This window comes from Diabrotica virgifera, chromosome 5 (assembly GCF_917563875.1).
Source record: "Diabrotica virgifera virgifera chromosome 5, PGI_DIABVI_V3a".
Taxonomy (NCBI): domain Eukaryota; kingdom Metazoa; phylum Arthropoda; class Insecta; order Coleoptera; family Chrysomelidae; genus Diabrotica; species Diabrotica virgifera.
The window spans coordinates 146,782,261-146,808,922 of NC_065447.1; the positions used below are offsets into that span (position 1 = coordinate 146,782,261).

Below are 26,662 nucleotides of genomic sequence, written 5' to 3' on the forward strand. Positions count from 1 at the left end.
TAACTTACAGTTTTTCTGAAGGCTTTTGCGTTGTGTCGTACACTGCACTTTCCTTTAACTATTAATCTTACTTTTAATATTTTATTATTTGTTTATACCACTTAATTTTTGATTTTTATGAGAGCTAAATTTTTCACGTTGTTCACTTTCGATTTCCAGGACCGGACCGCTTAGTTATTATATATAAATTTTTATTGCAATGACACAAAATATTTACAAATTCACTAACTAAAGAACATAAGAAAGATAAGTTATTATTGTATGTGAGAAAACATATGAATGAGAGTCATTATGTAATGAATATAAAAGTAAATTAACATAAAAATCTGAGTAAATCAAAATTAATACTGTGTAGTTCCTACTCTGCATTATATTACACTTTCCATGCGACTTTATTAAGTTTCTTATCGATTCCTGAAGAATCGCTTCCCACTCTAATGCAGTTTTTAGCTCCGCTACTATCACTGGTGTTGGATTATGAACCCGAACTCTGTGTTTGAGCTTATCCCATAGTTACTCGATGGTATTCATATCCAGACTTACTGAAGGTCCATTGTTGTTATATTGGTGTTGGCCAAGTAATCATTTCGTAATCAATGCTGAAATGTTATGTGTGGTCTATCCTATTGTATGGTTGTGAGACATGGACGTTAAAAACCACAATGCTAAACAAAATAGAAGCATTCGAATTGTGGTGCTATCGACGAATCCTAAAGATATCGTGGGTTTCGCACACTTCCAATGAAGATGTTCTTCAAATGATGAATTCGGAACGTCTGCTCATAAGCATCATAAAGAGGAGAAAAACAGAATACTTCGGCCATATAATTAGAGGACCTAAATACCATCTGCTTCGCCTTATAATACAAGGAAAAGTGGAGGGAAAGAGATGGATTGGTCGAAAGAAACTTTCATGGCTCCGTAATATTAGACAATGGTGTGGCTGCACAGTAGAAGAATTATTTCGCGCAGCAGCCGATAGAGAGAGATTTCAGGAAATTGTAAACATGATGACGGCCAACGTCTGAATACAGACATGGCACCTAAAGAAGAAGAATCAATGCTGTGTGCCATCAAACATCATGTTTTAGCATGAAGCCATTGCCCATTTAGCCAGTTTAGGGAACAACATTGTCTTGGAGAACATTCATAATGTAACAATCCACTGTCAAACCCCCCTCCGTGACCACCACCGGGCATGAACACAAGCTCTGTTTTTTCTTCTAAAGATAAAGTACCCCAAAATATACATGAAACACCTCCATAGCTCAGTGTTTCGACATTGCAGTACTGGACAAATCATTCTCCATGTCTCCGATAGACGTGTCTTCTGCCATTGCTTTACAAGCACATTCGACTCTCATCAGAGAATAAAACTGCATCATTGGCCAAGGTCCCAATTGACGTGGTCTCGGGCAAACTGGAGTCGAGCTTGTTTCTGAAGTGCGTTCAAATTGGGCTGTGTGTTAGCTCATCTGGGAGTCAAAGTGGCAGCCTTAAGCCTTCTCCTATCTATGCACTGAGTGACGGTGACACCTCAAACATTCATCTAGGATTATTGAAGCTTAACTCCTGTCACGTGCTGATTCCACAAGAGGCTCAGGACAATAAATCGATCATCCTCTATGTCATTATACGTCACCGACCCGTATCTGGCCGTCAACTGTAGCTACCGGTCTCCTGGTAGCGATGGTAAGCCCTTGAGACTGCCGAATTCGTCATAAGGAGGCGACGGGCGACAGTCCTCTGATTATATTCCTCTCGTAATTATGCAATTACCTGGACTGTAAAATATTCACTTACTGCACTTCGAAGTGTACACAGTGGCGGCGCCTGGTGTAAAGTATTGGGGGTGCACACATAATATTAAGATATAAAAAACCCTTGAGGCCCTATTTCCCTAGATAAAATTTTTTGAGTGTCGTCAAATTGTAAAAAGCAAAGGACCTTTTTAAAAAATTATGATAAATAATGTATTGTATTGACTTAAAATTATAATTTAATGTTTAAATGTTACAAGCAAGTTTTAAAATAAATTCTTCAATAACCAGTTCAGTAAAATTTGAAATTTCTTGAATAATTTTTTTTATTGAAAACATTGCGACTGCCGTTAGTCAATTCTAGCCCATAGCCATTTTAAGGAAAGTTTTGGTTTTGATACGTTTCAATGCAGAGAAACAGTCTGTTTCTGCAGTTGTCACTGGCCTCGTAACAAATAATTGAAGAATTCAAATTATTTTAGAAAAATCATCTTTTAAATTATTTTCAATCAAAAATTTACTTAAGTGGACTGCCCCGGATAGTTAAAATCGGATCTTCTATTTTGTTCTTTATGATTCTTCTTCTCCAAATATGTAGCAATTACGGAAAGCGGTAAAAAGTATTGATAGTAGCACCTACACAATCAGTAAGTTTTTTCACAAATCTCCATGTTAAATGATCATTTTTTATAATCCCGACCTTTGCACTTTGGTACATTCATACTTAAGAAATTTGGTTTAGATATTTTTAATTTTTCTTCTAAATATAAAGAACAAAAATTTATATGATGTCAAATATTCCACGCTAATATTCACATCCACAAATCCCTCCATTCTTAATATTGTTCCGAAATTCGAATTTCACAAAAGCAAAATTTAAATGTACATATCCGCCGTGCACGTTAAAAATACCATAAGATCACAGTCAATTTGTGCTCTTGTGGACATCTAAACTTTTGGGCTAGAGCGGGAAGCGGGGTGTGTGGTAAGTTGTATTTTGCCCTATGATAAGTCATTGGGATAGGAGCCACCGTGAGAGCGGTGAACGAGAGGTTCTACCTAAGGCCTCGCATCCGTGAAGTTTCCTCGTCGAAATAGAATAAAAATAATTAAATATTACGTATTACTTATAAATTCCTTGGATTTGTGGTTTGTGATTTAATTTACTGTATAGTTAGATTAAAATGTTATTTATAGAATGATAAATTTTACATATGAATGTTTGTTTGAAAATAATTTAGGGGGTTCACGTGCACATGTGCACTTATGGAGAAACCGCCACTGAGTGTACACACAGGTCAATGTTTGTAAAGCGACTGAAACGACCACCAGCAAATTCATAGAGGTCTAAATTGTGTAGAACATGCCCGTTAAAATGTTTGCTACATTCCTTATAAAATGCCATACAGAAGAAGACATATTTTTTACACATTGTCAATTTACATAACACAATTTTTTAGAATCTCTATAACAGACAACATTTTTTTGCATTCGTTGTTTTAATTTAAATAACACAACATGAAATTACTAAGCATAAACTACAGTTCATCGAGTAAGTCAATTTTTTTGCTCTCAAGGATAGTTTGTGTTCATTTTTTAGTTTATTTTAGTTAATAAATAAATCCAAAAATTTCAATAATTCTTTTATCTTGTATTCTTAAATATTGTCAGTTGTTCTTGCAATTTCATACACCCACACCACACAATGACAAACAAATTAAAAATTTTTATAAAATTTAGTTTTGTATATTCACATTTATTTTTTTTTAGTGACGCAGTTGTCAATCAAGTTTTAGATGAATTGGGTCTTCAATTGAATGATACTCTTTCTGGACTGCCTCAAACCGCTGGATCTCTTCCTGCCTCTGGGCAAAAACATCCTGCAGCTGCAGCTGCTGTTGCAGGTAAGTTTAAATTTTTTATACTATGCTCTGTTTTTAAACCACGAGGTGTAATTCAAATTTATCGCGCCGTAATACTTGTTCGTAATTGGTTCAACCTCAGGCAAGTTTACTCCACCGTTATGAAATTTTGACACTATTGACACTTCATAGGTTAATTAAGTTATATCAGCAAGTTTTTGTGTTTTCTGCGTTATTCCTTTGTCCTAAACAGTTGGTTTTAGAACTCTTTAGCGACATATTAGTGTAATATAATATTTATGCATTACCATTGAAAGCTGATATGATCAACCAAAAAGGAAGGTGTATTTGATGATTTTTCTAGTGACTTTCGTGGGTGTGAATCTCTCTTTTTAATTTACTCCTCCTGATAAGTAGTTAGTAGGGAGCAAGCATTAAACCATATTATCTCTTTATTCTATTAAAATATTTTTATTTCAAAAATGGAATTTATTTGGATTATGTAATTTTGAGCAAACGCTATAAAAATAATTTAATTGCTTTATGATAAACGATGTTCAGCATAAATATCCTTCTTTGGTAATTATGACTCGTTTGATAATTAAAATAAACATCAGTTTTAATAATATATTGTTTTTCTAAATGAAGCAAAGTTGAGTCATTGATACTTTGGATACAACATACCTGAAACTTCAGAATAATATAGTGATATATTTATTGGCAAAAAAATTTAGGACATTTGAAAAAAAAGCAGGGTCGCATTTGTTTGCGGACTTAAAAGCATTTACTGCATGTGGTCCACATTTCTTTTACTGGAAATTAAGATGGATTTATTAACACCGCTGACCTAACTTTTTTCAAAAGAAAAATACAGAATCTTTTCGCAAATTGGTTTAAAACACAACTTCTTTCAAATATTCCCTTGAAAACTGATCTAGTAATGGACAATGTATCCTATCATTTTAGGAAGTTTTGTTTTCGTTCTTCTTTAAATACTGTTTCTCAATCGGAGGTTGGGTGTAATCATCAATATCTTTATTAGAGATGGTACAGAATAGCATTTTTCGGTAATAGGGTGGAACTGAACCTATTCCAAACAAATACCTATTCCAGAAACCTAATGCGAGTTTCTGATTCCGAGGTGAAAAGACGATATATCGATCGCCCTAGCTTGTTCCTAATTGTGCCACTATTGTCTTGCGCTGCATCAAATTCAAACGATCAAACTAGTGGGTACCTATAATTTTGTATTTTTAATCTAGAGGATGTATTTAATTTAATTTTTAAATATATTTACAATTTCTTACCATGTTTTTCCTACAATTCGTAAATCTATATAACAGCTATTAAAACAAATTTTTCCTACATTACATGTAATTATGTGTTTTTAAATTACCCAAAGTCGAGGTTTATTCAGAATCCATTTATGCAAATGGAAAATGAAGACACTAAGTTATTACAGCAGATTGGATCGATTAGATTATAGTAATATAAATAAAAACATAATGCGAAAGAGTCAAAATTTTAACAGGTTTTAAATGACAACTATTTATACCCGCCATAAATTAGAAATCCGTTACAGCCGTATCGACCTGAAATTCTTTTGAACCCATCACATTAAACAGATGTGAGATGTTGGAATCGAAACAGACGCCGCCGATGCCTTTCTCTATGGTACCTCTTTTTCTTTTCTATTTTTAGTCAGATTTGAGTACTAGACAATTTCTTTCTGTACTTTTCCTAGACGAATGAAAACAGAATGTGACTGCCTATAGTAGAGTACCAGAAAGAATTTCCAACGAGAAAAGTTTTCAGATTTAAATAATGATTTACCATTTTAATTTTTATTATAATGGTGGATTCTGTATCTGAGACTTTTCAGTTTGTTTAAGAGATGTCGCTGATTGCGTCCCAGAGTTAATTTTGAATGATCTTTAAAATTTCACATAATTAGACGGTTTGGCTTGGTTTTTATTTATTTATTTATTAGACGGGAAACGCCCATTGCAAAAAAATAATAGTACATTTTTGATTAAAGGTTATATCAAAACTTGTCCAAATAGCATCCTATTAAGAAAAGCTTAAAAGATACATATAGGTACATATATATACCGAACGAGACCTTTATCGCAGTAAAACGAACCAGTTGTAATGAGCAGAGAAGAAAAAAATACGAAGAGCTATTATTTCGAACAGAAAGTGACGGTACCACGACAGACGAAAACGACAAGAAGAGAAAAGAGGAAGAATTGGAACGGGCTTTTAACAAAAGTCGAAAAATAAGCAGATCTCCCTCCTACAGAAAGGAGAAAATGGAGGAGAATATACAAAAAATTATGGAAATGATGGCAGGAGTAAGTCTAAAAATCGAGGAACAATCAAGAGAACTTAGCGAGATGCGTAGAGAGCAGAAAGAATATAGAGATGAAATAAGAGAGCTACGCCAGGAGAATGTAACATTAAGAGAAGAAAACACGAAACTAAAACAGGCAGTTTATCAAATAGAAGAACGGCTTGAAAGTTTAGAAAATCAAAAAAGGCGGAAAAATATAATTATACAGGGATTGAACATAGATACAAATGGGCCAGATATCCCAAAACATGCAATGAAAAATTTTATGCAGACAGAATTAAAAGTAGATGTACAAATAGAGAAGGCTCTGAAGTTAGGAGAAAAAGTTTGTCTGGTTGAGCTTGAAAAGGAAGAAGATAAAAGAAAAATCATGCGAAACAAAACCAAATTGAGAAATCGAGAAGAAGGTCCAGTTTATATCAACGATGACCTATCAAAGAACGACAGAATTGTACAGAAACATGTCAGACAAAAAGCGCAAGAACTAAGAAAGGAAGGGAGAAAAGTGAAAGTAGGGTATAAGAAAATATATGCCGATCATGAAATATGGCGCCGGGATGGAATGAACCAAACGTTGGTGGTAGAGACCAAAGCAAAAAACTAAGCAATAGCAATGAAAGGAAACAAATGACGACGAAAAATGCAAAGAATAGGATTACGAACTATGGAAATAGAACAAATCAAGACAGCAATAAAAAAGAAAAGCCGAAAAATGACAAGATACAGTTTGCAACAGGGATAAATAAGAAAGAAACGACGCAGGCAATGGACAAGGCAATAAGTAAAGATAACAAAAAGAAAACTAAAGTCAACTTGGGTACATGGAATGTAAGAGGCACATACGAAACAGGAAAACTCAAAGAATTAATTAGAGAAATTAAAAGATATAATGTAGAAATAATAGCTTTACAAGAGACAAAACAATTGTAAACAGAAATAGTAGAAATAGAAGACGTGGTATTTTTTAAAAGCGGGGGAGAAACCAGAAGGTTAGGAACAGGTTTTATAATACAGCGAAAATGGAAGGAAAGAGTAATTGCATTCCAACCAATATCAGATAGACTATGCACAATAAGAGTAAAAGGGGACAAACGAAACATAAGTATAATAAATGTACACGCACCGATTGAAGATGTCACAGAAGAAGAAAAAGATGAATTCTACGAGCAATTGGAAAGAGAATATGATAAATTACCAGGGTTTGACATCAAAATAATAATGGGAGACTGCAACGCCAAAGTAGGAAGAGAGAATATATACGAACACATAATAGGGAAATATAATAAGCATGAGGTGTCGAACGATAATGGCCAAAGAATAATAGGCTTTGCAACAGAAAGGCAAATGGTGATACGAAGCACACAATTACGCCGAAAAGATATATATAAAGGAACGTGGATTTCCCCTGATAAGAAGACAGTAAATCAGATAGACCATATTTTAATAGAGAAGAAGCATGCAAACAATGTAATAAATGTAAAGAGCATGAGAGGAGCGGACTGTAACTCTGACCACTACCTGGTGAGAGCAGAATATAAAATCGAGCATAATATAAAGCGAAACAATAAAACAACAGAAAAAATTGGAAAACAATTTAACATAGGACTACTAAAAGATAACAACACACAGAAGAAGTATGAACAGGGAATAACCAACAGACTAATCAGGGAACAAGAAACGTCAAGCCCAGACAAACAATGGCAAAATATCAAAGAAGCAATCTTGGACACAAGTAAAGCAATCCTAGCGAAAACCAAAAGAAAACACAAAACAAAAGATTGGTATGATGAAGAATGTCAAGAAATAGCAGAAGCAATAAGAAAAGTAAGACTCAAAAATCTCACAAATGACGAAGAAAGCACTAGAGAAGAATACAGAGAATTGAGAAAAATCATGAAAAGAAAATGTAGAAGCAAAAAGAGAAAATACAACGAGAACAAACTGAAAGAAATAGAAGAAAAATTTCAAAAAAAAGAAATAAGATCATTCTACCAGGAAGCAAAAAAAATGGAAAGAGGATATCAAAAAAACAACCCATATATGAGAGATGATAAAGCGATGTTGCTAAATGAGCCTGAAAAAATAATGGAAAACTGGCAAAACTATTTCACAGAACTGCTAAATAAGAGCGAAGTACAAAAGGAAACAAACCATGAAATTGAAGATGATCAGATAGCAATAGAAATACCCACAGAACAAGAAATAAAGAACGAAATAAAGAGCTTGAAAAATAACAAAAGCCCAGGAATAACAGAAATATCGGCCGAAATGATAAAATCAGGAGGGAAAAGACTACAGAAAGAGATATATGATCTGATAAAAAGAATATGGGAAGTAGAAAAAATGCCAGAAGAGTGGACCATAGCAAGAATATGCCCTATACATAAAAAAGGTGATAGAATGCTATGCGAAAACTACAGAGGCATCGCACTATTAGAAATAGTTTACAAAATCTTGGTACAAAGTATAAGTAAAAGGCTAAGTCATTATTCGGAAAAAATACTGGGGGAATACCAGGCAGGTTTTAGAAACAACAGATCAACGACTGACCAAATATTTGCCTTAAAAGAAATACAGACTACCTGTTACGAACATAAAACAGTACTATATGCTTTGTTCATAGACTTCAAGCAGGCTTACGACACAGTAAATAGACAGCAGATGTACGAACTGATGAAAGAATGGGGATACCAAGTAAAATTGTCAGGATGATAAAGATGACGATGGAAATCACAACAAACGAAATAGCTTGGAAAGGGTATACATTCAAAAAGTTTGAAACCAAGGAAGGATTACGACAAGGAGACCCACTATCAACAATGGCATTCAATCTAACATTGGAAGGAATAATCAGGAAAAGCAGAATAAACATGCAAGAAACGATATTTAAAAACGGCCACCAATGCATAGCATTTGCAGATGATCTGACGCTATTAGCAACAAGCAAAAAAGAACTACAAAAGTTAATGAAAAACATACAGACAAACAGAAGCCAAAAAATTCGGACTTAAAATAAATGAAGAAAAGACAAAGTATATGATAATGGGAGAGATCCAAAAAGAAAAAGAGAATAACATCATAGTACAAATAGATGGAGAAAAAACATACTCGTTTAAAAGAGCCAAAGAAATTATTTACCTGGGAGCCAAAATAGATGAAAATGGTCATGAAGAAGGGGAGATAAAGGCAAGAATAGCTAAAGGAAATAAAAAATATGGAGCATTACGCACATTATTGAAATCCAAATACGTATCAAGAAAAACAAAAATAAGAATTTATAAGACTGTTATCAGACCTACAGTAACATACGCAAGCGAAACATGGGTGCTCAAAAAGTCAGAAACAGACCTGTTAGAAAGATGGGAGAGAAAAATGCAAAGAGCAATATATGGAGGTGTGAAAATAGAAGGTCAGTGGAGAAGAAGAAGCAATAAAGAATTGGAAGAACTATATCAAGAGCCAACGATTACGACGACGATCAAAGCACAGAGAATACGATACTTGGGGCACATAGAGAGAATGGGAAGTAAACGAATGCCAAAAATGGTACTTTCACGAAGACCAATACAAAAGAGGAGGAAAGGCAGGCCAAGGAAAAGATGGAAGGACAGTGTATATGAAGACTTGAAGAAAAGTAACATTGAGAGATGGAAAGAACTAGCATTGGACACAAGGAGATGGAGAGAGGTTGTGAAGGAGTGTATAAAAAGACTGAAGTGTATTTAAATAAAATTTATAAGTTATGTAAGATATATTAAGTTATTTACTATATTAATTATGTAATCAGAAATGTAAACATTTTAGCCCTAGGCCTACAAGGCCTGTTGCGCTTATTAAATAAATAAATAAACATATATATACACACACAAAATTAACAAAAAGTTACTTAAATAATAAATCCATTAGGTATGTAAGTTATCACTAGTAAACTGGCACATATGTAATAGCAATATAACATTAAATATTTCCAAAAGAGTTCTCTTAAATGACTGCAAAAGTTTATTCAACACATCCAATCTATCTTCTCTATTCATAAACTCTAGGGATCGATCCATGAATGAGTGTCTACCATAATTTGTTGCATGAAAGCCAATAAAAAATAAGTTATTTTGTCGAAGCATTCTCTGTGGAACATCAAATTTGATTTGTGAAAGAATTTCTGGACATGATATAATTCCATTCAGTAGTTTGAAAACAAAGCAAATATCAAACATGGTTCTTCTCTTCTCCAGTATCCAGTTTAAGATACTTTAAAATATGAGAATAGTTGTGTTCAGAAATCATATTCAGATTGAACATATAATTATAATATCGTAGAAATTTATATTGCACACTCTCCAGTAATGACTTATAGACATTATACTGAGGAGACCAGATAATTGACCCATATTCAAGCTGTGATCTGACCAACCCAACATATACTGTCTTCATTGCCTCCAAAGATAACCCTTTACAATTTCTTAGTGTAAAACCTAACATCCTGCTCGCTTTTATTGTTAATCTATCTATATGATCACTAAAATTAAGTTTGGAGTCAAATAGTATACCTAAGTCTTTATCTACCTCATTTATTTTAAGATTTTGCCCATTTATAGAATAAATTGATGGTATTCTATTTTTTTCCTATGAAATGAAATCTGAAAGCATTTATCAATATTAAGATCTAAGAGATTATGTTCACACCACTGAGAAAGGCTATCCAGATCTTTTTGTAAAAACTAATGCCAAGTTCATTACGTATAGTTAAAAATAATTTGAGATCATCAGCAAACATCAGAAAGTCACAATACTTCAAGACCTTTTTGAGGTCATTAACAAACAGGTTAAATAACAAAGGAGAGTAGCGCCCCCCTGAGGAACCCCTGAACATACCTCAATCACTCTAGATATAAAGTTACCGATTTTAACTACTAGTCTTCTATCGCTCAAAAAACTACGCAACCATTCCACCAATCTATCAGAGAAACCTATATTTCTTAGCTTCTCAACCAATAATAAGTGATTGACCTTATCAAATGCCTTGGAGAAGGCAGTATACACAGCCCCAACTTAATACCCCCTCTCCAAGGCATCCAACAACTTACCATGGTATAGAAGCAAGTTGGTCATTGTGGAATGACCTCGTCTAAAACCATGCTGTTCATCAATAATGATCTGTTTACAATGCCAGTTCAAATAACTATACATGAGACTATCAAATAATTTTGGGATAGATGATTGTATGGATACACTACGATAGTTTTTAACATCATTTCTGGAGCCTGTTTTAAATATAGGAGAGATATAACTTTCTTTCCAGATATGGGGAAAAATTCCGGTAGATAGAGACAAATTAAACAGTTTACACAATGGCTGAGATAATGAATATTTGCACTGTTTTAAAACAAGATTTGGAATGCCATCAGCCCCAATCATTAGCTTATTAGGAAGAGTCCCTAACTTTTTTTTTCCCTAACTTTTCGGTTTTGCTTCAAAGGTGTGCACGCTAGCTCTGCTGAAGAAGTCTGTAAGACAGAAACAGCTGTCCAGGGATTGTGCATCCCTCTGAATCGCATTCAAGCAAAAACCGTCTTTTTCTTTTCTATTTTTACTCAGATTTGAGTACTAGACAATTTATTTCTGTCCTTTTCCTAGACAAATGAAAACGGAATGTGACTGCATATAGTAGAGTCCTTTTCGTTCCCTATATTCGTCGTCTGTTGTCTTATAAATTGTAAAAGTCACAGATTGAGGATGTACCAGAAAGAATTTCCAACGAGAAAAGTTTTCAGATTTAAATAATTATTTACCATTTTAATTTTTATTATAATGGTGGAATCTGTATCTGAGACTTTTCAGTTTATGTTGTAGAACATGACTTATTAATGATATTGTTCTGTATTCACTGCAGTCTTTAACGTTTGTAATTTTAGGGTTAGCGGAAAAGGTGGAGAGAAACAATTGTTTCAGTACATATCCGGTTTTGTATATTTAGTCGAGGAAATGAAGCTGAAAAAATGGCAAAACCTCGCCATTTTTTTCTTCCAGCATCGATTTGTACAAAAATTTTGGATTAGGCTCATTTCACCCTCTAGTTCATTTTCTATATTGAGCCGTTGTACGCTTTTGTTTTTTTAAGGGGGAAACTACCCCTAAAAAACTACTTGTAAAAAATTATAAAACAACATTTTATACTTTAATATTGTCAACATTTGGTTCTTATTAGTTACATAATGATTGTTTTATGCTTTAAGATATACTATCATAATATTTCAACCCTTAAAACCACTTATCCTAAAAGAATAATTTCGGCTTGCATCGATTTACATAAAAATTTGGGATTATGATTATCTCACCCTGTACTTCATATTCTATAACATGCTCAAGGGCGTTGAATATTTTTAGGGGTGTAAACTACCCCTTATTTTCAAAAATTATATAAAAACATTGTAAACTTTAATATGGGTAAAATTTGGTTTTGATTGGCTAAGAATAATGATTGTTTTATGTTTAGGATATAATATCATAATATTTCAACCCTTAAAAACCACCTTTAAGAACATTACAATTTTTATAAGTAGAAAATTTAATAGATCTATACAGAAAAAAAAGTAAAATTAAAGAATTACAAAAACATTTATTTACACAAAAATACGAATTTACAAATATGTAGAAGTACAAATACGAATAGTTTTTAAGTCATCTTCCAGTATACGAACCAGTTCTGTGGTATTATACATGCATTGAAAATGTTCCATACGCGGACTATTCGAATATTTCGAAAAAAAAAAAAAATTCGTTTTATAAACATAGCTCCTACATTTTTGGCGATAAAAAGTATTTTCGAAAATGATTTTGTAGGATTTTTGAAGAACTATAAGTCTGTGTAAATTAAATTCCGTTAGTTCCCTTACTTTTTAATTGGGGTGGGTTTAAAGGGTTCGAATAAGGGAGTGTTTGCTCGTAAATAGAGGTTTTAAACAGCTATATCTCGCTAACTGTTTCCTGTAATAAAAATCTATGTACAATATAACTTTAGTTATTAAAAAATCTACAATTTAGTGCTCTATCATTTTTTTCGTATCTCCAGTATTTTCGGAGATATTTTGAAGTAAAAGGTGAAAAATATGAAATTGCAGAAAATCAATTTTTCTTTAAACTCCAATTTTTAGGGTAGTTAGGGGTTTATTTTCACTGATTTTTTCGTGGAGAAAAGCAGGTACCGACCTTTTTTTGATCATAAGTCGCTCCATTTTCATGTTAGAAATTGTTTATTATTATTCTTTGAAAGTTTTAACTGTATACTTAAAAAAAGATAATTTAAGTTTTCTTCGAAAAATGTAAAGTTTTCCCGTCATTTGGCTTTGAATATTTCAAATAATGTATTTGACGAGAAAAGCTAACTTTTAACATGCCGTATCTCGGTTTGTGTTGGTCCTAAAGATATTATAGAAAAATAATTTAGTTTGTGTTACTAAAAGGTATAATTTTTGTATCTGCAGTTTTTTTGGTTAAATGCATATTTTTCGAGGTATTCACAAAAAACCCTCTAAAAAAGTCGATTTTTTCGACGAAAAACTGTTACTTTGAAGCGTGAATAACTCGAAAATTATTAGTTTTACGAAAAAAATGTAAAAAACATTTTTTTCTTAAAATTAGTTTTTACACAGATTTACATAATTAAAATGTAATAGAAAATTCCCACCCCCGAGATGGGGTGGCAACCACCCCCAAGGTTTTAGCGTACAGCGGCATGATATAGAAAATGCTTCTTGGGCTATTCCCTAGCTTCTGTGAAAATTTCAAGTAAATCCATGCTGGACGAAAAAATTGCGAGCCAAAATGCTTCATTTCCTCGACTAATAATTGTATTATAAACAAGGAGTGTGTGTACTTTGTATGCACGTAAGAAGTTGTACTTCTTTATCCCTATAGATTTTAAAAATGTATTCAAAATTACCTATTTAATCTTAACTCCACCCTCTTAATATAATTTTAGATAATAATATGAAGCTAGGCGTGCAACAAGAGCGAACTCGACTTTTTTTATTTACCGTTCTTTTCTTCTACGTTTGTCCCTTCACATGACACATTGGTTCATTAATTCATAATCATAATTATTTTCTTCAATTATTGAATTAAATAATTAAAGGACTCCGCAACACTCTTTATGGAAAAGTGGCCCCGGACAAATTTAACTAAAGTTCAACCAATGATAGTTCTCAGTGCGTAGATTAAAGAAGTCCATGGGACTTAGGTCTAAAAAACTATTATTCTGAAGCTACAGCCTTTTGAAGATATTCTGGTGCTCGGTTTATGTTTTAATTTATTGGTTTTAAAATATTTCTTATTGAAAGAAGAGAGACTTATTTTCTTCATGCATAATAATTGCGTGTTGCATATGAATTCGTGGTCAAAAATAGATGCATCATATTTTAGTCTTCAGAAAACCTTTGGAAAGTCCTCAGAAAACTGAAGAAGTTTTTTTGTTCAACCATAAACACATTTATTTTGTTGACATTATTGGCGCGAAGAGAAATATTTCAATAAATATTTACTCTACATGAATATTACAATTACGATTACAATAAGCGTTTTTAACTCAACAATGGTAAATCTAGTGGTAATTTTTGCCTAAGCCATTTAATTTGTGGACTGTTGTCCAATAAATTTAACTCTAATATATTCTGGTGGTTCTCTAGTAAGTATTTATCACTGTATGACACTATCACTTCACTCACAGTTGTCACTTGAAGGTCTTGTAGAATGTATTTGTTGCTTACAAACCATGGCGCATCAGTTATTGCTCGTAACACCTTGTGAAATCGGTCCATGGTTGCTAGGTTGGATTTTGAGCAGTGCCCTACAACTGTATTCCGTACATCCAAATTGGCTTGAGTGTGGCATTTCACGTTTGTAGTTTATTTTTCAACGACAACTGGGACTTTCTTCCGAGTAACCAATAATATTTTCTATATGTGGTATTAGGATGTTTTCTTTTTTTCCATATATGAGTTGTCCAGGTAAGTCTCTTGTCCATATGTAAGCCTAAGTACTTTACAGTATCTACTGTTGGAAGCGGAGCATTGTTGAGTAATATCTGATGGGAATCGCTGTGGCATTTAGTGAATAATATGTGGCTTGATTTAGATTCATTAAGATTTATATCACTAAAGAAGTGTGGTAGAAAATGTGCTGCTAGAGCGACACAAGAATTATCATGTTTTCGTGAATGCTCTACACTTATCAATAGCTGCAGTCCCGTCTTATCTTTAGAAAACTACTAAACAGTGGCGGATCTAATGAGGAATTGGAGAATTCCTTCCATAATACGGTCATGAATTAAAGAAAAAATTCTTGAAACATGAAATTGAGCTGACATGAAACTTACAGACAGGCAAATTCAACCCATTTAACTCGATACTTAACTTTAAATACGATACTTAAATTAAAATTAAGGGAACTTATTTCATAAATATAAGTTATTATCTATGTCTTTTATGTAGTTTTTGAGGGAGGGGTTTAAGGGAGGCGCAGGAAACTGAGGAACAACCACAAGTGCTGCCAAAGCAGCACAAGGCATCTCACGTTTTCTCGCATGCAGAATAGAGTGCGTCTAAAAAATATTAGATATGCCGACGAAACAGTAGATTTTGCAAATAGCTTAGATGGTTTTTAAATATTAATGTCCCGCATATCAGATATAACTAGAAAACATGGACTTGATCTCAATACGAAAAAAAAAAAAAAAACAAAGTACGTGGTAGCCAGTAAACGTGAAATATTAATTCCAATCGTTTATGGAAAAATGGGAAAAGTCATCTTCGACTATCTGTATTTTAAGATTTTGCTGATTTCGGTGAGATGCATCATATTGATGTTGTGTTAACTAACGACATATAAGCATACTTAACAATGGATTGATGTCTTGCAAAGCCTAAAAACCATAACACACTGGTTATATGAGCACAATTACCCACAGTTCTCACACCAGATTGACAGGTACTTTTAATAAGGTCTTCTGCAGGCTCATCTTCATTATTCTCTTCATCAATTGTGTAGGAAATGAATATTTGGTGTTTTGTAGCTTGCCGAAACCTAGAAGGATACCTGAAGGCGCTTCAGTAGCAGTGGCGAAACGTTTGCCTGAGGGTGGGGGGACTTTCGTTATAACACCAACCAAGAGACATAAAAAAGATAAACAAACACAAACTACATAAAATACGTAGATAATAATTTATATGTATGTAATAAGTTCCCTTAATTTTCATATCGAGTTTATTGGGTTGAATTTGTCTGTCTGTAGCATAAGTTTCATGTCAGCTAATGTATTTTTTATGTTTCAACATTTTTTTCTTTAATTCTGGGCCGTGTTATGGGGGAATTCCTTTATGAATTCCGTGTGAGTGGCGGGATCCGACACTGTTCGGTAGTTTTCTAAAGATAAGGCGGAACTGCAGCTATGCTGGTATTGGATAAGTGTCAAGCATTCATGAAAACGTGATAATTCTCATGCAGCTCTAGCAGCACATTTTCTATCGCACTTTTTCAATTTTCTGAGGACTTTTCGGAGGTTTTCTGAGGACCAAAATACGATGCATCTATTTTTGATCACGAATTCGTATGCAACACGCAAATATGCATGAAGAAAATGAGTCTCTCTTCTTTCAATAATAAATATTTTCGTTCACTTGACCGTGAATTAGTGCACTTAACGAAAACCGAGGACCTGAATCCAATAACTTCAGAAGGCTGTAGCTTCAGAATCATAGTTTTTCAGACCTAGGTCTCCTGGACTTTTTTAATGTATGCACTGAGAACTATCATTAACCGAACTTTCGTTAAATTTGACCGGGGCCACTTTTCCATAAGGAGTTTGTAACAAAAATGAACTTCTGTTGGAGTGATATACTCCAACAGAAGTAATGAAAAAAATGATTACTACTTATCACTCAATAGTTGTGTCTATATTGAAAATAAAAATGAAGGGGCTTCAGCAGTAAAGCCGAAGTCGGAAAAAACTACTAAAGTGCAGTAGTACTGAAGAAAGGGGAATTAGAAGGGATAGAAGTAGAAGTGGGAAGAGACAGAGGCAAACTGAATAGAGTTGGCTAGCTATAGAGGCAAGAGAGCAACTTGACACTCAAGGATGGATACGGCTCGTTTGCATGCCTGTCGAAGAACAGTAGCTCTATATAGGTAGTAATGATGACTAAAAGATGAAATAATAAAATAAGAATAATGTACTGAAACTGAATGAAGATGGATAATTGCTAAAGACGAACAAGATAAATAAATCTAACAAATCATGGGCGCCATGAAAATGATCTTCGATCATTTTCCCAGGTATCTTATACTGCTGTCAAATATTAAATATATCAAACCTGTAATAATGAACATAAAGGAGTAATAAAATAATTGATATACAAAATAAGTAAATATTTATTAAAAATAACTACCAGATTTTTAACAATCTCTGAGTTAAGCAAGTTCATATTATGCTGTGACTCTAACATGACAAAAGTTATACAGATGTTATATCTAAGATAACAACAATAATGTTATCTGTTACAAAATTACAGGTATTAGTACCTCTTACTTACATATAGGGTACAAAATTACATAAGTCTTCTACCAAATGGTTATAGTACGCCTGCTACGTACAACTAAAGGAAACTGACAAAGATGAAAATACTACAAATAAATAGGCCCAAGCCTCACTAAGGGAAAATACAGTAATGAATAAATAAAGTTAAATATACAATTGACTAAAGTAGAAATGAAGTTGAGATAAATACCGACGATGACCTAAATTAACCGAACAAATGGAATAAAGCGAATAACAGTAAAATATTTGGGAAACAAGCTAGTAATATTAAAAAATAAATTTACCCGAATTACATAAACCAATATCAAAGCAATAATAAAGTACAAAACCTAATTTTCTAGGCTTATTACCTTGTGCACAATGTAAATACCATAGATAACTTACAATAGTTTGGGAACCTAATACAATACAAATATGTCATTAAAAAAGAAAAAAACCAGAGGTTAACTAAATCTGGAAAAAAACATGGTGTATTTAATCAAATGTCTGAAATATAAAAAAAAACCCAATAGTTACTAAACACCTCACTGAATGTTCCCAAACGAGGTTGCGGTTGCATCCTAGAAAATGATGCACCAGGATGGTGCGACTAGGCCCAGGTGCCAAGACGAAAATTGAGCTGGAACGCTCCCATAGCTTGTTCCCAAAATTACTACCCAATGATGACTTGACTGTGGCTGTAGTGGTTTCTCTAGGTGGTCAAATAAGGTCTGTGACTTCATGGTAGGGTTTCTCCCAAATGGCTAAAAAACATTCCCAGTTTTATTTCTCATTTTAAACATGAGCAAAAAGTAAAGGGAAGAAGAAATAATTGAGGAACTTTTTAGAAGCAATAGTATAGAAAAACCGACCATTAAAACTGGAACAAAAACCAATCTCAGGTAACCTTGAACTGTTTTGAGTGTGAATACATGGACAAATGACATTGAAATGATTTATTTGAGGAAATATCTGTAAAAATATATTGAATTTATAAAATATTGGATGTTGAATAATTTAAAACCTACAGAGAAATGGTAATTATTTTCAATATTAATTTGAGGACTTCAAAAATGTTTGGTTATGTAAAACCAAAAACCACATTAATATAAAAGATCGATATAAAGATAATATAAAGATCGAAATAATCTACATCCTTCCCTTAATAGATTGACTAAGAAAGTTTAAAAATGAACCAAGTATATCTAATGTTCCATAACAAAAAACAAAGCTATACAAAAAAAAATTATTATGAAAAAGTAGATCTCACCGAATGATTCCTATTTAGACTCCAACAGGAGTTGTCACCCACATGTCTCCTCACTCCAGACAATCCTTGGTGGTAACCTTTTACTTTACTTTAAATTGCTTGATGTTATAAAATAAGTTGGATGAAATCATCCGCCATTCTATATGGTACCTCTATTCGACACAACAGCCAACAGTCAAGTAAAGAACGAGAGGCGCTTCTCCGCCAAGGTAAACGTCAAACTCTCTCAGAAAACGAAATCATTCTCGATAGGTGGAGTACGTTCCATCACCGAGGTATGACGTCACCCCAGTAGTCCTATACGAGAAATTAGAGAATTTAAATGGAGACCGAGGAAAAATAATTATAATAATAATTAAAGAGCTAATTTTGTAACGTGACCGTTACAAGTTGTGGCGGGGTCCTTTGTATTTTAGAAAAATTTACATCTTATAATTATTACAAAAACTGTTTTGTAGGAGGAGGTAATGGTGGCACTGGTACTGGAGGCAGTGGTGGAAACAGTGGCGGCGGAGGTGGCCTTTCTGATGCCGATGCGGATTTGCAAGCTCGACTAGATAATTTACGCAGAGAGTAGATATTAAGTAAGATAAAAGGGCAATTAAAAAATAAGGAACTTTGTATACACATTATATTTTAAAATCGACAAAAACTTGATCTTTTACAAAGTTAATTCTTGTAGCTTATTTTTTCCACTTACTAACGGTGTAATTATCTGTGATTTTCTTAAAATATAACAATTCTCAAATATAACAATCTTCTGTAATAATTTTTTTTATCAATTTAACAAATTAATTAATGCGAATATATTTCTGTATATACATAATTAAATATTATCATATAAAAAAGTATTTAAAATAAAAGTATTTTATGTATTTACTTTTATGTTTAATAAAATTCATATTAATAAAAATATATATATATTTTTTATTTTGACCCATCCTATAAATAGATAATTGGGCGTTAGTATTATCATAATTGCAAGTATTTATGAATGAGTTAACAACAGTTCTAGGAATTTAAATTCTTAGTTGCGTCTAATAAAAATAAGTTGTTTTATGATATTGTATAAAACAAATTTTTGCCCAGTGTTATAGTACATTTTCCACAGTATGTTACTGGTTTGACTTTTTTCCTGGACATCGTGCCTACTCTTCACGTTTCTCCATGAAGTGTTCTTTCCCATCGAATTTTATGTCTTTAATACTCTAGATGCTGATGTTCTCTATCTTCCTATGGTTCTTCTTGTACTAAGAGTCAAGTTAAGGTAGGAAACTGCTACTGACTTATTTACTAGTTTTTGGAGAAGTCATAAATTCACTAATGCCATACCATTCTTCTCAAAGCTCTATTTTCATCTTTTTTTCTGGTGTATATGTTATTTCCTGTTCCCGTAACTACGTATACATCGGCAAAACTATCCGATTCATCAAAACCCAATTCCAAAAATATCAAAGATACTTTAAATCTTCGTCTAAAGTTTCGTCCTTATTCCTTTTCTGCAATGGTAGAACACTGCCAAGATAAAGTACATTCCATGTTTTAAAAAAAAAATTTTTTCCAAAAATCTCTCCTTCTATTACCGAAAAATTAGTGAAACGGAAGAAATCTGGAACCAACACTGCAGTGCCTTTCAGAACAAATCAATAGACGCGACGGCGGAAACAGCGATCGACGCCATCCGAAGGGACATCACAATGGTGGAGAAACCTGGTGGAAAAGTGTATAAGGACCGTTGCATAATGTTTTAGACCTAGAATCTATATAAAACTATGTAATGAAACCATATACCAGTTAAAAAAAAACAGTTGAAAACAAAAAAGAAACCGGACGACGAATAGTTTAGTATTCAGTAGGTTGAAATATTTCAAGAAAAGTGAGACACGTGTATCTAAGTTCTCGCTCTGACTTTGGACACTGATCTTGCGATATCAAAAAACAAACAATATGTAAACAAAAAGTTTAATATTTAATAAGTATTAATTTTAAAAAATCCCACACTGAACATTCATATATTGAAGTTTCCTTATTTTTTATTGCAAAAATAAATACACTGCTTAATAAAACTGTAATATAGGAATAAAATAAATGTAATGTAATATATACCTGCTAACTTGTTAAGTAGTTTAGATGCTACAATTTTTTAAAGAATTTATATATTTTTGAAATTTTGTTACCTTGTCACAGACGGATGCAAATTAAATGTCTTTCGTTTTATTGTTGTTTCATGTTTATTTTTCATAGAACATCCATAATCTAGTAAAGAGAAACATAAAACATGTGAAAAACAGCAAAAACAAACACGCAGATTGCATTTAGATTAGTAGATATGAGATCATCGAGACTACAATGAGTGGGACATTCAGACAGGGATTAATGTGTAGTTGACTGCGCCATGCCGCAGACACACAGGTCCAAGTGAACTGGGAAACCTAATCTGAGTTTCCCTGAATCTCGCTGTTCCAGTTCGCAGTCTGTTGAGAGATTTCAGACTTCTCATGTTTCAAGATGGTTAGGAAACAGTTTTTCCAATGGTTGTGTCAGATGATGGTCCTTTAATGCTATAAACTCTCTAGTCTGGGACGAGTTTGGTTTTCGAAGTCTTGCGAGAGTAGTTTGCAAGCATTTGGTAATAAGCCTGCATGTTTCGTTGACTGCTACATCAGGCTGCTTGGTGTGGGCGGACTTGTGCCAGGTGGGGTAGGAGACTTACTAACCTACAGGGAAGCAAAGGGCTAGGGATGTTCTAAGGATTTAGTATCTCAGCTTGAGCCTCTAATTTTGTCTTAGATATTGTTTCTGGGAGTGACTTTAATTTTGGTGTTGTTTATAAGTTAGAGCTCTATCTAAGATGAAGCTCACGTATTTCAGGTAGTGGTAGTGCTCTAGCGCCGTTCTTCGTTATGTGACACGCAGTTTTTGGTATACTACGCCAGGGAAATAAGGCAAAATTACACCATGTTCGGGAAACTTGAGCAGCCAGGTTGCAAATGGGTTTTTGGGTACTATATACCTAATACATTATAAATACAAAAATGCCCGTTACAGTTCGGACGAGAATTTTAGTTATTAACAGATAAGGGTCAAAAATGGCAGTTTTTTTTAAATCGCTACAGGTAAGAATAGGGTAATTAAATATCTTATTTATAGTATTCTTCGTTTAGTAGACGAGCCAAGGTTTAAAACGGCAGTTTTTGAATTTTGGTTCGATCATTTGTTGCTTCGGAAATTGCAAAATAAGACTAAAATTTTGAAAATAAAAAATGTGCTATAACTTTTCCCGAAAATGACCTTAAGACTTTCATATTGCATAAAAAGTTGAGTCGAAACAGTCCATATAATGCACAAAAAATTGTAAGACGATTTGTCAATTAGTTTAAATTTTATTCAAATTGTTTATCCCAAAGAGCATTTTTTCGCAATGTTATTGTTCAGAAAATAATAATGATATAGCAAGTCTGTGGAAGCGACATGAAAGAAGGATAATCCTACTTTTGGCAGGGGAGCCCAAGCGGGGATTTTTGCAGTTACTCGAGCGCGTTAGATTATCATATGGGGAGAAACCTGGTACCCTGCAGATGTACCTCTACCATATATTGGCTCTTAACACAGGAGAGTTCTTTAAGGGGGCCCGAAAAAAAATCTATCCTTAAAAAAACTCGAAATTGTCAGATTAAATTAGGGGGGGGGGGGGTAAATTTAATATTTTAAATACGAATCCCGCGATATTTCGCGAAATGAACATCAAATCGAAAAACTGTAAAATACACTTATTCAATATTTTTAAAAAATCTATCGAATGGCATCAAACACGACCCATCACGGAGGTGGGGTGGAGGATTACTTTAAAATCTTAAATAGGAGCCCCCATTTTTATTGCAGATTTGGAATCCTTACGTAAAAATAAGTAACTTTTATTCGAAACAGTATTTCGAATTATGGATAGATGGCGTTATAATCGGAGAAAACGATTGTTGGAAATGGAAAATTAAATTAAAAAATGGCAAGCGCCCACTAAAATGGAAAACTTTACTTAACTATTTTTGGTTTCAGGACCTACTCTTCACAACCCAATAGGTCCCCATAACGCTCGAGTGACTGCACATTTAGCATATTTTGCTCCCCTACTATTTCAACGTGTTTAAAAAATCATTAGAAAGTCATTTTTATCACTCCGAAAACATTTTAAAAAATCAGAGTCATTTTTGGCTTATAACCAATTTGAATACGTTTGTTAATATTGACTGTGGGCTAAAACTACAATGGGATTTGGAAAGCTGGTATTTTTGCACGAACTTTCAAAAAAGAACTTCTCGATTAAGTTAATTACGGTCAAAGTTAGCCACTTTTTTTATTTAATTGACAGCTACTTTGTTTATAACAATTAAGCAACCTAACTAGCGCCATTTTGAAGTTGAAGGTATATAGTTTATGTGTAAAAGTTTGAGTAAACTTCGAACCTCAACAGAGTGGTTAATAAAGCTTTAAAAATGACGTCCTAACGAAATCGATTCGTGGTCGGTGGATTCGTGGAGGGGAATTATTAAAATCTGTGGACTCAAAAAATGAAACTGATTCTTCAAAAATATGCTGCAATATGCTTCAAACACTTTGAAAATATATACATATAACTATTCTTCTTTCATGTGGTTTTCACAGAATTGCTATATCATTATTATTTTCTGAACAATATCATTGTCAAAAAAAGCTCTTTGGGATGAACAAATTGAATAAATTTATACGAAGCAAGTTTTCAATCCTAATAGCAAATAATTAATATTGAAAAATATCAAAAATTACTAAAAGATTTTTAAATTGAAAACTTACTGGTACATCCCCATGTATACGCCTCCAAGACTTCTACAATTTGCAAGTCATATGGATGCTGCAGTAAAGACGATAGGGAAGGAATTCTAAACTTTGCAATTCAAATCCCCCGTCTGCAGCTGGCTAGGAACTGAAAGATGCACCATAGTTACTCTACTGAGTAATAAGAAAATAAAATAAAAATGTGTGTACCATTTTTATATATTCGGCTGCAATACGAAGGAAAAACAATCTTACTTTTTAATTAGAATAAGGAGTGCAGCCAGTCCCTTTAACTGCAGTTTTCTGCTCTTATTGGAGCGTCATCAGAAGGAACGTAGGCACTGTTCTCCTTAATCCAATCAAATCGCATCGAAATGTTTTCCCAAATATTGCAGCCAAAATGATGGTAATGGGTGGCTAGCGCCATCTGGCCGTAAAAATACGAAGCAAGTTTTCAATCCTAATAGCAAATAATTAATATTGAAAAATATCAAAAATTACTAAAAGATTTTTAAATTGAAAACTTACTGGTACATCCCCATGTATACGCCTCCAAGACTTCTACAATTTGCAAGTCATATGGATGCTGCAGTAAAGACGATAGGGAAGGAATTCTAAACTTTGCAATTCAAATCCCCCGTCTGCAGCTGGCTAGGAACTGAAAGATGCACCATAGTTACTCTACTGAGTAATAAGAAAATAAAATAAAAATGTGTGTACCATTTTTATATATTCGGCTGCAATACGAAGGAAAAACAATCTTACTTTTTAATTAGAATAAGGAGTGCAGCCAGTCCCTTTAACTGCAGTTTTCTGCTCTTATTGGAGCGTCATCAGAAGGAACGTAGGCACTGTTCTCCTTAATCCAATCAAATCGCATCGAAATGTTTTCCCAAATATTGCAGCCAAAATGATGGTAATGGGTGGCTAGCGCCATCTGGCCGTAAAAAAACGAAGCAAGTTTTCAATCCTAATAGCAAATAATTAATATTGAAAAATATCAAAAATTACTAAAAGATTTTTAAATTGAAAACTTACTGGTACATCCCCATGTATACGCCTCCAAGACTTCTACAATTTGCAAGTCATATGGATGCTGCAGTAAAGACGATAGGGAAGGAATTCTAAACTTTGCAATTCAAATCCCCCGTCTGCAGCTGGCTAGGAACTGAAAGATGCACCATAGTTACTCTACTGAGTAATAAGAAAATAAAATAAAAATGTGTGTACCATTTTTATATATTCGGCTGCAATACGAAGGAAAAACAATCTTACTTTTTAATTAGAATAAGGAGTGCAGCCAGTCCCTTTAACTGCAGTTTTCTGCTCTTATTGGAGCGTCATCAGAAGGAACGTAGGCACTGTTCTCCTTAATCCAATCAAATCGCATCGAAATGTTTTCCCAAATATTGCAGCCAAAATGATGGTAATGGGTGGCTAGCGCCATCTGGCCGTAAAAATTTAAAAATCTTTTAGTAATTTTTGATATTTTTCAATATTAATTATTTGCTATTAGGATTGAAAACTTGCTTCGTATTTTTACGGCCAGATGGCGCTAGCCACCCATTACCATCATTTTGGCTGCAATATTTGGGAAAACATTTCGATGCGATTTGATTGGATTAAGGAGAACAGTGCCTACGTTCCTTCTGATGACGCTCCAATAAGAGCAGAAAACTGCAGTTAAAGGGACTGGCTGCACTCCTTATTCTAATTAAAAAGTAAGATTGTTTTTCCTTCGTATTGCAGCCGAATATATAAAAATGGTACACACATTTTTATTTTATTTTCTTATTACTCAGTAGAGTAACTATGGTGCATCTTTCAGTTCCTAGCCAGCTGCAGACGGGGGATTTGAATTGCAAAGTTTAGAATTCCTTCCCTATCGTCTTTACTGCAGCATCCATATGACTTGCAAATTGTAGAAGTCTTGGAGGCGTATACATGGGGATGTACCAGTAAGTTTTCAATTTAAAAATCTTTTAGTAATTTTTGATATTTTTCAATATTAATTATTTGCTATTAGGATTGAAAACTTGCTTCGTATTTTTACGGCCAGATGGCGCTAGCCACCCATTACCATCATTTTGGCTGCAATATTTGGGAAAACATTTCGATGCGATTTGATTGGATTAAGGAGAACAGTGCCTACGTTCCTTCTGATGACGCTCCAATAAGAGCAGAAAACTGCAGTTAAAGGGACTGGCTGCACTCCTTATTCTAATTAAAAAGTAAGATTGTTTTTCCTTCGTATTGCAGCCGAATATATAAAAATGGTACACACATTTTTATTTTATTTTCTTATTACTCAGTAGAGTAACTATGGTGCATCTTTCAGTTCCTAGCCAGCTGCAGACGGGGGATTTGAATTGCAAAGTTTAGAATTCCTTCCCTATCGTCTTTACTGCAGCATCCATATGACTTGCAAATTGTAGAAGTCTTGGAGGCGTATACATGGGGATGTACCAGTAAGTTTTCAATTTAAAAATCTTTTAGTAATTTTTGATATTTTTCAATATTAATTATTTGCTATTAGGATTGAAAACTTGCTTCGTATTTTTACGGCCAGATGGCGCTAGCCACCCATTACCATCATTTTGGCTGCAATATTTGGGAAAACATTTCGATGCGATTTGATTGGATTAGGGAGAACAGTGCCTACGTTCCTTCTGATGACGCTCCAATAAGAGCAGAAAACTGCAGTTAAAGGGACTGGCTGCACTCCTTATTCTAATTAAAAAGTAAGATTGTTTTTCCTTCGTATTGCAGCCGAATATATAAAAATGGTACACACATTTTTATTAAATTGAATAAAATTTAAACTAATTGACGAATCGTCCTAAAAATTTTTGTGTATTATATGGACTGTTTGACTCAAATTTTCATGCAATATGAAAGTCTTAAGGTTATTTTTGCAAAAGTTATAGCAATTTTTTTATTTTCGAGATTTTTGTTTTATTTTGCAATTTCCGAAGCAACAAAAAAGAAGAATATTATAAATAAGATATTATTACCCTATTTTTACCTGTAGCGATTTAAACG

The 26,662-nt window shown here is 33.5% G+C and overlaps 1 protein-coding gene across 1 annotated transcript in view; it reads left to right on the forward strand.

The window, feature by feature from the left end:
* Positions 1-21,028, forward strand: part of LOC126884491 (charged multivesicular body protein 2a) — a 36,002-nt gene extending 14,974 nt beyond the window's left edge. Inside the window, exons 3-4 of the mRNA XM_050650424.1 lie at positions 3,531-3,664; positions 19,270-21,028. Of these exons, the coding sequence (XP_050506381.1) occupies positions 3,531-3,664; positions 19,270-19,388 (253 nt within the window). The 3' untranslated portion in view covers positions 19,389-21,028. The remainder of the gene's footprint in view (positions 1-3,530; positions 3,665-19,269) is intronic.
* Positions 21,029-26,662: the final 5,634 nt, after the last annotated feature.